This window comes from Sardina pilchardus, chromosome 5 (assembly GCF_963854185.1).
Source record: "Sardina pilchardus chromosome 5, fSarPil1.1, whole genome shotgun sequence".
Taxonomy (NCBI): Eukaryota; Metazoa; Chordata; class Actinopteri; order Clupeiformes; family Clupeidae; genus Sardina; species Sardina pilchardus.
Genome location: NC_084998.1, coordinates 14,014,616 through 14,027,115, shown reverse-complemented (window position 1 = coordinate 14,027,115; position 12,500 = coordinate 14,014,616). Strand labels below are relative to the sequence as shown.

Sequence of the window (12,500 nt, the reverse complement as noted above, 5' to 3'; positions counted from 1 at the left end):
ATGCAGGGAACGCTGGATGGGTGTGCGTTTTTTTTTTTTTTTTTTTTTTTTTATGAAACTCTGAAGAGGCTACATGGGTCATTTGACACTTTTTTTTTTGCACGGCTGCACGTGACATTACTTTTTCATGAGGTGTTTTTGCAGCAGAGGGGTCCCAGTCGACTTACGCTTGCCCTCGACGACCAGCGCGGGCGATGTGGAGTAGGCTTGAAGGAGCCCACACGGGGGGTTTTGAGGGATGATTCACATGCCTCATTTGCATATATATTCAAAATTCTGTTTTCCTCTGAAGCCCCTGGAATCCCTTGAGCCTGTTGGAAACACAGACTTCACAAAAAGATGTGACCCTTCTGGCAGTTGACTTAGTTATCGAAAGTTATCAAAAGGATGTTGGGAGACTCCGACAATTCAGAGCAATTAGCCGCTATTGGCCTTAGTGACCTGACCTTTGCGATGTTAACGAGAAAACATAATTGATGACGGCAAATTATTTAATGTTTACAGGGCTGTGTTTGTTCAGAGGTGGTCGGTTTCCCCAGAGACAATTCCAGCCTCAAACAGAGGGGAAGGGTTCTAGACAGAATTCAAGGCACACATTCAAATTTTCTTTTTCTTGTCACACTAACACTTGCTAATTGTGACACATTTATGATTATACAGACATAGATGATGATACATGAATTGTAAGCATGTATTATTCTCCTGGTTATGTGTTTTTGTCTAAGTGATGACCATTTAGAGTTACATATGCCAAGCATGCTCCCTCTAAAAAGCATCCCATCTGCATCTTAAATAAACACAGACACATTTCTTCCCTGTGGTTTTGCATAATGCATGGCTGTGAGCCTAATTGTCTAAGCAGGATTGATGCAGCCTCTATCAAGGTGCTAACCACCATTGGGCCCTTCAAGGAGCCCTTGTAGGCAAAAGAGCAGAAATTGATTTGCCGGTCCCCAGGCCGATAAAGGCCTCGCGTGTAATTGGCTGGAGCAGGTCTGGAGTGGAGGGCGCGGAGTGAGACGTGTGGGCTTGAGTGATGAGACTGTCACATGTGTTTACTCAGCTGCAGACAGGATTGAGTCAAAGCTCGATATGTACTCCGACGTCCCCACTCTCCCCGCATCCTCCGCCCGTCGCCAGATTGGTGACACCGCTCGGGAAATTGAATTGGGATCCAAAATTGTTTTAACGGGTCGAGTCTCCCTAAGGCAGAGGATCTCGAAATCGATTCGCTTGTGGATTATCATCTGAAAACATCTACAGTAGGTGGGGGATCACACAGAGGAATTATCATCTAGATGTGGGAGAGATGTGTGTGGCCTGTGTGTGTGGCAAAGCCTGTTGCCGGGACACACTAAACGGCAACATCCCATAACGGTGACACCCTTGTCACTGGAGAACATCACATCTATGCCCACTTTTCCTCTTCATTGCTCCCGTAATTTCCCAACTATTAGCCGCATGCAGCTTATACATTGATTTTGCTAAATTTCCTCATCTAAGAGGTTAATATTAATATAGTATTAATATGGTTTTGTTTCTTTTAACTTGAATAAAACACCGTTCGGCAGCTAATACACGATGCAGCTAAAACACAGGAAATAACAGCAGTTTGTTTTTATTTACACCACTTGTTTATTTTGTTGTGCTATTGGTGTGCTCTCTCACGTAGTCTGTCAGTCAACAAGCCCTTTTTAGGACGCATCTCAACCCCTTTACTCTCTTGATGGTGGTGTGAGTGTGTGAAGGGTTAAAGAGGGGATATGTCCTCCCGCCTTGGTTGCATGCCAGTGTAGACTGTGCAAGGCAATCTGGTCATAAAGTGCACTGAGGTTTGTTGTGCAGCAGTGAGGTATAGCCAGTTGAGCTCTGTGAAAGGTTGAACACACACATTACACCCTATATGGATAGCCCAGGGCATCAGTATGTGTGAGTTCCCCTCTATCCAGGACTTGTATAATAGACGATGCGTCAGTAAGGCCCGGAGAATAAACTTCATAAGCGGAAAGCTTTCATAGGGAAAGTTTGATATAATAGATGGATTTCACTATGAACTTTTGTTATACACTTGTTTTATATTCGTATTTCCCCCGACTCTGACCTTCATTTCACCCTTCGCTGATGTCCACAGAAAAAAAAATGGTGTATGAACACAATTTCTCAAAACCTGTCAAAGCAAGCAAACCTTTTCACATTGCATTCCCACATTCTGTGACTATATTTAAAATGGAATCCCAAGTGGCTTTGCATTTTGTCCTTCTCTGACAAGCAAGGGCACACAGTATAGAACAGCATGGAGAAATAGCGTGTGTGTGTGTGTGTGTGTGTGTGTGTGTGAGAGAGAGAGAGAGAGAGAGAGATAGTGTGTGTGTGTGTGTGAGAGAGAGAGAGAGAGAGAGAGAGAGAATAGAGGTGTGAGGATGTGTGAAAACAGGACTAGAGAGAGGAGACCCAGTTAGCAGTTGGCTGTCAGATCAATCTCAGATTTGTGCTAGGCCTGTTCCTCCATCCATGGCAGATCTGGGCCAGATCAGAGCCAGCTCAGAGCCGGATCAGAGCCACATCAGCCCCAGAGTCGGCTGTCATCTATTCAGATTTGGGCCAGATCAGTTCTACAGTTGGCTGTGTCTTCTATGCGATCTGATAGGAGATAGTCCTGGGAGACTGAGGAGAGAGAGACAAGTTCACGCAGAGGTTGATGGAGTGATGCACAGAGGTACCGAGAGACAAAGAGAGCCTCTGATGATGGTGGGATGCACAGAGGTGCCGAGAGACGAAGAGAGGGACCTCCAGAGGCACATCAGACAGCTGTGAGAGTGCAGATGCTGCGGCACAGATCTGTCCTGTGATACACTCAGTCTGGTGGAGGACAGATGGTTTTACACACACGGCAAAGGCGCGAAGGAGACTTAGAACAATCCAACAGCAGATATGACAGCTGAGAGGACTAACTGTTTGGTGGTTTTTTTTTTTTTTTTTTTTTTTCTTTTTCGTTTTGAAGATGTATTGAACAGAACTTAATTAGGAGTTGAATAAATTTTGAATAATCGCTTGCTGATTTCGGTTTGGTTTTAAAATCTTAAAAGAGACTGAAAACAACAGTGAGGATATACCACTATATTGTGGTTGTAGAAACCAAACATTTGATCAAAACTTGCATATCAGCTATTGGAGTTATATAACCTATTATACTGTATACAGAACAAAGTTTGAGTGAGTACAGTAGCAGAGGAAAAGGAAACGCTGAGAGATGCAGAGCATCCAACTAAAAGCCCATTTGTCTCCATTTTATTCACATACAGTATGATGACTCAACACTGCTGGATGGTTTTGTGTTAACTCAGAAAGCCACCGAGCAGAATAACAGAATATAGGGCATCGTTTTGACATGTGTTTTTATTATTCATAGAAATAACACACCAAAAATAGGTAACTGTTTTAACACAAAACTCTCCACTGACCTATGAGATAAAAAAAAAACATTTGTGCCACGGTTGCCGTGTATACACAAATGCTGACTTGCTGTCATCAATAATGTATCTGTGAAATTTTTGGATTACATGCCTCTGCGTTGTTTAAAAATAGCCTTGCCTTAGAGAAAATGCTGTCAGAGAAAAAAACGTACACTTTTTCGGAAGCATTTGAAACCAGGTTTAATATAATCCATTTCTTTGTTGTAAACAAATCTTCTGTATATGTGTGTAGTCAGTGTAAAGAGGGATTTGTCTTGCCCTGAAGAGCACTCACTTCAACGCTGAATCGGGACTCGTGCCAAATCTTTACAAGTACTAAACCCCCGGCCCCACTCCTCAGGTTGCCTACTCTGTTTTGGAGAAGTGGTCCTGAGCTTTTCCACAGTCATCTATAATGCATGCCTCCTCAGTGTCTCTGGTCGGGACCCCAGCTGTGCTTAGCAGGCTGTGTGACTTACTTTTCCCTCCATCGCTCCAGTTTTGGAAACATCCCATTTCCTATTCGGCCCAATGCCTATTTATGAGATTACTGCCATGTATGTAGCCAATCACGCTGAACAGATTTGTTATTGTAATCACTGACTTTATAAACAGTTGGATTTTACTGAGTCTGGGCTATCAGAAAGCCAAATGTTGGTGTTACTAATATCTGGGATCTATTTTAATATGAGTTCTCTGTTTGGGCTTCCATATCTCCATTTTTAGATGTACTGTTAATATTGTCTATATTTCTTCATTTTATTTCTCCTCTGATATCAGTTTTATTGTGTTAGGTAACATTTTACTCACTTGAACGGTGTCCTTGTACATGCTGCAGGCCCTTGTTGTGGAATTAGGCTCAAGTACAGCAGACATATTCAGACTGTGGGACTCAGACGAGATGTCAAGCATCAGTTATTTGAAGTGCTCAGATACTGCATATAGTCATGTCCTCGTATCTCAAACACAATAGAACTATGCTCTAATCGGGATGGTTCCGGAACATTCTCTAGAATGATCGTTGTTGCAGGCTATGTGATGAGTCACATGCGCTTCGTTTCTACCAGTGCTTCTGGGCGTTATCCGTGCTCGTCAGTGACTCACAATGTACTTTGTAATGCACTAAATGAGAAGAACATTAGTTTATGCAGCTTGGATGCGATAGAATATTGTGAACAAAGTCTGGCTCAAATCCTCACCCTATTCAATGATGAGACCCATTGTTACCCTGATCAGGTGATTTATTCCCTCAATCTGTTTTGAATTAGGAAGTTCAGGTGAACAAGCACAGATCCTTCCTGACCCAACCCTTTAAATGTGTTGTTAGTTTTAGGTTAGAATTACCTTTGAATCTCATCTAATCTAATCTAATTTAATCTAATCTAGGTTAGTAGGCATAGGGACTCCCTTCAGTGACATTACTCAGCTTTGTCTCATTTCAGTGGGGAGTCACTCGACCTACGATAATTACAGCACAGTCCTCCTCTACTGATTTAGGTGGTGGATTTGAGAGAGAAATCCCGTCCGGAGAACATTGCACTTTCCCAGTAGATAGTGTGCTGGTCTTTAGAGCATTGAGTAAAGTATGAACTCAAGCATACTCTCTGTGCACTTGAGGACGCTTGAGGACGCTTGAGGACGCTTGAGGCTGCTCAGTAGATTGTAAAAATCTCACTCAATCTGAGGTTTTTTTTTATATGTTTTGAGTAATATCAACTGAGTGGGGTTGTGATAAATCAGTTTGATACCCACTTTCTCAATTTTCTGTCTTCTCATTACTACCCCATTTCACAGAAATACTGTTTTTGTTGAGTCTGCATCTAAAAGAACTTAAGAGAAGCTGAGACTACTGCCCAGCACTTTGGCCAGGAACAGTCTCAAAGCAGCATACTGTAGGTTGGAGAAGTGTCCCCCCCATTCTAATAATAAAATAGTATTTTCTAGAGGTGAAACCTGTTTAAGCACAGTGTCAAGTGTCCTTACCATGTGGCTCGCTCCATACCTTAATAGTGTACAGTACATACAGTAAGCTTTCTAAACCAGCAGCCAAGTGTTTCTCTGTTGTGTACTGTAAGTGTAAGTAAACCGGTGGCAGGCTAGGCCCAGTGGTCTTGTGAGTGTTTGTTTTCGCCTCGTGGTCTCTGGCCCCCAGACGTGTCAGTGGCGTGCAGCTGCATCGCTGCTTTTTGCTGCGCGCTCCCAACTCAGCATTTGTCTTCATTAGTCCATAGGTGTCAGCAGTGGACCAGCGCGCCATGTTTTCCCGGCCACAATGGCCACTTCACATCTTTCATGTGAAACCAATTTCTCCTCTCTCTCTCTCTCTCCCTCTCTCTCTCTCTCTCTTTCTCTCTCCCCCCCTCTCACAGTGTGTGTATACAGTATGTGTATGCACCTCTGAGTAAAAGTGCCAGCTAGATATAGCATAGGAATGTCTCTGTGTTAACTTGACCATATCCATGTGATACCCCCATCCCTTTCTCTCTCTCTCTCTCTCTTTCTCTCTCTCTCTCTCTCTCTGTCTCTCTCTCTCTCTCTCTGCAATGATGAGCCAAAACAAGTACTCTTTAACACAGCTGTGTAAAATGTCTGCTTAGTATTGTGGCTGGCTTGGTGGTTGGTTGGTGGCTGGTTTTTTGGCACTCCTCGATAAACACATCCCACAGAACAGGATTACAGAGAGCCTGAGCCTGGGTAGAGTAGAGTAGAGTAGAGTGGAGTGGAGTAGAGTAGAGAGAGGCAGGAAGAGGAATCTCTGACTGGCGCGGGCGCTAGCGCTGGCATGCCTCGGAGCGGCTAACCCACTTCTGCACGGTCCACACACCAGGGGGGGCCCGCGCTTTTAAAGTGGCTGATGTTCACGGGCACATTTTCCGCCCGAGCACCAATAGGAGGCTGGTTTTAGATCGCGCTTGGCCAATAAGAGGGCCTTCCTTCCTTCCTCCCGCTCTGCCCGCTGCATCGTAATCCGTCTAAGAAGCGGCTGCTGTTTTTTTTTTTTTCCCGGGCTCTCTGGTGGGTAGGCTTCATGCTCTGGCCCGGAGCCTGGCGGATGCTGCTGCTACACGGACCGCTCTTTAGTATCTCCTCTGTTCTCCACATTTAGAATGGAGTTTCATTGTCATTTTCAGTTTCAATTTCCCCCTCAGAATTCACTGTGATTATTTAAAAAAAAAATTTTTTTTTACGTTTTGTTCGTTAGCATCTGAGATGATCGGGCGTAATGAGAGTGGTTAGGCCTACAGCACGAGGCGTTTTGCTGCCCAAACTAACATGATTGTTCTGGGCTCCTTCCTCTGCAGAGGTGGTGGGATAAAGATTAAGCAGCTCCCATTGTTTGGTATCTTCCAATGTGACACAGTGCGCTGTACACAGAGCCGGCCTAAAAACAAACACTAGGACGGAGGTTGCTGGGGAGAGATCTCTCACCAAGTTGCTGGTTGGATGAGCGGCGAGCTGGTCATATGATCATATTATTTATTTTCATATTTCACAAAGTTAAACAAAATCACACACCTTGCCCAGTTTTATCTTTAAGTCCCGGGCAGTCTGATTTAAAGGTCCCAGAGAATGGAAATGATTTTTTTCTTGGTTTTCATGAATTATGAGAGGTTGTGCATAAACAAAGAGCTATCATGAACATGAGGCATGGTTGTGCCCTCCTTCATATGGAAATCTTGAACTTAGAAATAGACACTAAAAAACGGGCGATTCAGCAAAACTGCTTGCTTGTGATGTCAGACCTCGCAAAGCCATTGAAGTTCAATTGGGGTTGCCAAAGAGGGCGCCATTTAGTCAAACAGACCATTTCAATACCCAGCCTAAATATATGGTTTTAATTAGTCTTGTAAAATTGCAATTGAGTTTATTTTTTTACTATTTTAACATCAGAGAAGACAGTGCAATACTCAATTCATCCATTCTCTGGGACCTTTAATGTATGAGACACACATACTACACAGGAGGAACAATAGAAGTAGAAAACGCTGAGGTGAGATCTGGAGGGCTAATTCATCTTAGTCTGTGGCTGCGAGAGAACACCCCCCCCCCCCCCCCCCCCCCTTTACAACTCTCCAGGAAAGTCTCACTTCATAACCCCCATAGCTCATCCCTTTAAATCCTGCACCACTAAAAAAATCTATGGTGTAATCAAGGTCAAGTCAGCAGCCCATATTTTCCCCTTCTTTATCCTCGCGGCAGCAGAGCTCATATGCAGGTGTAGTGCGCGAGTCTGGCGGCATTTAATCAACTCAGAGAGAGAGAGAGGAGAGAGAGAGGTAGAGTGAGAGAGAGAGAGAGAGAGAGAGAGAGAGAGAGAGAATGTGTGAGAGAGAGAGAGCTTATGGGGTTTATGGGCTAGTTAATTTTCTTTTCCGTTCCTTCGCCGCAGAGCGATTATGGAGATTATTGATGGGCATGAGGTAGCCGTAGACTGGATCGTTGCGTTTAAAGGACACCAGTGCTCTTTCTCAGGTAATTGATGTGCGCTCTCAAGACGGAGAAGGTGGGGACACAGAGTCTGAGCTGACACAACGTGAAATCAGCTGACAAAGAGAAGGCTCCTGTTTGTGATGTTCGTGTTTTTTTACTACTAGAAAGTAGGGCATCAATATGATCAATAGGAGGACATGCAGAGTGCACTCACACAGGATCTCAAGGCAGCGTGTAGGGTGAAGCCCTCCCCTCTTAAGAATGAAAGGGCCTCTCCCTTTTTTGATGATGTGCATTTTCTTTTACTTTAATACCGTTCTGACTAGATCACCACTCGAAAACCCATTTAATAATCATTTGTGTCTGTAGTGTCATGTTATCTATAATGTGATCAGTTCCATTACCCCATTACAAAGATAGGTCAGACACTATAGTGTATACCTCATTTATTTTACACCAAATGAGTGCTCATCTCTGTATGCAAATGAAAATGTATGGGTATGCTTGTGCGTGCGTGCGTGCGTGCGTGCGTGCGTGCATGGTTGCACACATGTGTATGCACATGTTTATGCCTATGTCTACATCTATATATCCATACAGTACCTGTGTATTGTCCCTCTCTGAGCATACTGTCAGTTTGAGTGTGGATGTTGTGCTCTCCGTCCCCCAGGCCCCAGCAGTGTGAGCGATGAGCCTCCGTTCCACAGGATCATCTCCCCAGCACCAGGGGGCGCTACTCGGGCGTCCTATCAGGGCAGCCCCCAGCCGCCTGCCACCCCCGCTCTCAAACGCCGCTCTCTCCTCCCACCACCTGCCACCGGTGAGTCACCTGTCGGGATCAATGGTATTGGATCTCATAGGGACCGGAGATGAAGGTTTAACATCTGGAGACAAGTCATTTTGATTTGGGCGTTGACTTTGGTTGCTGAATTTGGTCTCATGAGGGCCAGACAGTGTGGTGGAGATGGAGAGAAACAACACCAGCTCTTTGTGACGATAGCTGAACATCTGGAGACAAGTCGTTCCTGATTTTGGTGTTAAATTTTGTCTCAGAGGGCCGGACATTTTCGCACTTTGATAATGAGAGTAACGTCCACCATCTGGAGGCAAGTTGTCAAATTTATGATGATGGTAATAATAAACTTGAATCCTCATGAGTCTGTATGAAGACTGTGTGATTTCTGAAGCTTCACAGGGCATTGTTTTGGTTTGAAAGGTTTCTCACACAATAATAGGAAGTTATAGTGCTGGATACCAGCAAATGATTGTTAATATTTGAGAACAACCATGCAAGCGAATTAGATCTATCTCTTCTGGCCTCTGGTGCAATGTGCTGATTGGTTGAAATAGTCTATGGCTTGGTTTGAGTCACGTTATTTGTTTCCTAGAAGCAATTCGCTTAATTTTGACAAAGTCGAATTGCAAGACCACACTTTTAATCCTCCTTATATAGATTTAGTACAAAAGGCCCCAAGTGCAAACCAAGCTAGTAAAAATAGAAATCTAGAAGTAGAAATCTTAGATATTTTATTTTGAACCATTTTAATATGAATATTTATACATACGTATATGGGTTTATGAATGGGCTTTAGTTACCAGCTCATTACATTATGCAAATCCCGTTGCTGTATCGTAACACATGAAGGTGAAGTGCACTGAGCTTTGACACTGATACGAGATTAATATTACATGTTTTGTGGTTGTACGGGACAGCGTCGGCTGCCCTTGGGGTGCAATTTGGAGAGAGGGGGGATTGGACCAGTACAAGGCACTGCACCCATTTTGCGCTTCACTGAATCATATTGAAATTGATCCATGGCCCACCTAGCATCAGGAGAGGGGGATGGGAAAGAGGCAGACAAAAAGAGGGAAAGAGAAGGGGGAGAGAGAGTGAGAGTATGTGAAATTGGATGTTCTCGATCGATGCTCTGTTGAATGCAGTCACATTTTTGTATTTCTGCAATGTCTTTCAACCTATGAAATGTCTTTCTGCTTATATATTTTATTGATGTGATGGAAATGACATTATTTTGTGCTGACTAGCGTATCATACAAATTTCTCATCCACAGCTTCCAAGAAGGAACTGCAGAAGAATTCAGAAATTGCACGACCAGCTTTATCTTCCCCAAAACGACTAGCAGTGGTCTCCCCCAAACCTCAATCACCAGGTAAAAACATGAATAAACCATGTGCCTGTGCTATCCGGCATATTTAATTGAGTGATTCTTTAATCTCTACAAAGGCCCAGAGTTACAAAGGGAAACAGAGGCACTAATTATCCCAGTCTGTTGACAGCGCTAGTGGGAGAACCTCTTTGTGGCTTATCCACTAAGAATACACAAGGGAAAGAACATTATGGGCAGTATGTGTTTCTCCCAAAAGAAGCATGTCAAAAAAATTTCATAATAAATCCAAACTCTACGCAATGTAGTTGACAAAGTGGGAAACAGCATTCTATATATTCACGTATGACACTTACCGGTAGTTTGACTGACTGGAACTTAGAAAACAGTAATGTCTGCCGTGGCAAGCAACGGCTCCCATAGAAAGATAATGTTGTTCTGTAATGTAGTCAGTAGGTAAAGTAAGTAACATGTATTTTTGTATGTTTATACACAGCTTACTCAGACCAAAGTGCTGTTTTAAAAACAGAAAGAAAGTTAAAATAAAAAATTAAAATAACTAAAAATAAAATACATGTACATACATGTACACATTAAACAAGGAACAGCAGGACACAGAAAGCAAGCATAGCACGCTAGAGGGCAGAGAGTACAGGTGGGTTTTGAGCCTGGATTTAACAGCAGTGATGGAGGGGGCAGTTCTTATATCAGCTGGCAGCTGATTTCACAAGCATGGAGCAGCAACTGCGAAGACTCTGGGTGCCTCTCATGTAAAGTTTATAAGTCCTCCCTCGCTCCTCGGGCCTCGATCCTCACTGATCTAGCCTACATAAAGAAAGATAGACGAAAGGGATAGACTATCGTTGTTGCCGCCCCATCATTCTTTATGTAGATCAGTGAGGATCGAGGCCCAAGGAGCGAGGGAGGACGTATAAACTTTACATGAGAGGCACCTATTGTCGCCTTTTTGCCTTAGCCGAGAGTGGGGGGTGTGTGGAGAAGGTCTTTGTTCCCAGATCTAAGAGACCTGGGGGCTGAATGAGGCCGTATGAGGTCAGAGATGGAGATGTAGAAAGTAATAGGAAGTGTGAATCAAACCTTGTTGGGCAGGACGGGGAATGAAAAGAGTACATCTCTACAAGCAGAGCCAGTAACAGAGACGTGACTGCTCAGCCTCAGGAACTCTTTAGAGAGCGTTATGGTCAAATGCAATTGCCATTCATTCACCGGCTGGTCAATTGCTGATCAGCCAAACTCATTGATATTGATTCGTCTGTGCTGAGGTCTGCTGTCTGCTGTAATGACCCAGAACTGTGATGGTCCAATGTCATTTCAGTTAAGTCTGCAGCTTTAGACACGGTGATGTGTATCAAATCACACTCATATCAGTCATTTTTGTATGGCTCCTTATAATCATGCAGGAAGTTGGAAAAATATATTTTTGAAAGCCTTTATTTAATTGGCTATTTCATGATAGAAAGTTAAAAACATACGGAGAAGCAACCCACACGTAGCAGCACAGGCAGCCTTCCTCAAGCAGGAGGTTGCTTTACACAGAATGGGGCAGCCCAATGTTCAGAAGTCTGATATTTCTGTATATCGACCGCAATCACTGGTGTTTCGCATCTGTCCATCCTGCGGGGATTCATTGCCCTATACTGACCGACGGACTACACTGTACATTATCTGTTCATGCGTCTTGCCTGTGCCTGTTGGGGTGTCCACGACCATGGTATACCTTGACAGGGACCACCCATAGCATCGATTTATTTGTACATGTACATACTGTATTTATTCCTTTATTCTTATACATACTGCAGCTTCCTGCCCTTATTCTTTTTTTTACCCGTTTTACCGGTTTTACTGTTTTTTATGTTATTGTTGAGTGTTGTACTAGAGTGCAAAGATTAACCGGAGTCAAATTCCTTGTTTGTTCACGCAAACTTGGCCAATAAATTCTGATTCTGATTCTGATTCTGATTCTGATTCTGATTACTGTGTCCACTCCCGCCTCCAGTCCCCAGCAGACCGAGGCCCGTGGCGGCCGTCCAGAGGGTGACCCTCAGCACCTCCCCCGAGAAGAATGCTCCGGAGCCGCCCGCGCCTCAGAAGGCGGGCCCCTCGGAGGAGGAGGTGCAGCGTCTGCAGGAGCGCTGCGAGGAGCAGGCCAGGCAGCTGGAGCGGATGCGGGCCGAGCTCAAGAAGACCACGCTGGGCCTGGAGGCCTTCGCCATCTGCACACAGCACCTGTGTCTGCAGGTAACTCACACCAACACAGCACCTGTGTCTTCAGGTAACTCACACCAACACAGCACCTGTGTCTGCAGGTACAGTCACTCACACCAACACAGCACCTGTGTCTGCAGGTAACTCACTCCAACACAGCACTTGTGTTAGCACGTAACTCACACCAACACAGCACCTGTGTCTGCAGGTAACTCACACCAACACAGCACCTATGTCTGCAGGTAACCCATGCCCCACCTGGCCTCG

The 12,500-nt window shown here is 44.3% G+C and overlaps 1 protein-coding gene across 1 annotated transcript in view; it reads left to right on the top strand.

Moving 5' to 3' along the window:
- Positions 1 to 12,500, top strand: part of mtus2a (microtubule associated tumor suppressor candidate 2a) — a 26,810-nt gene that overhangs the window by 9,216 nt on the left and 5,094 nt on the right. Inside the window, exons 4-6 of the mRNA XM_062535885.1 lie at positions 8,554 to 8,703; positions 9,954 to 10,052; positions 12,025 to 12,266. Coding sequence (XP_062391869.1) covers positions 8,554 to 8,703; positions 9,954 to 10,052; positions 12,025 to 12,266 — 491 coding nt within the window. The remainder of the gene's footprint in view (positions 1 to 8,553; positions 8,704 to 9,953; positions 10,053 to 12,024; positions 12,267 to 12,500) is intronic.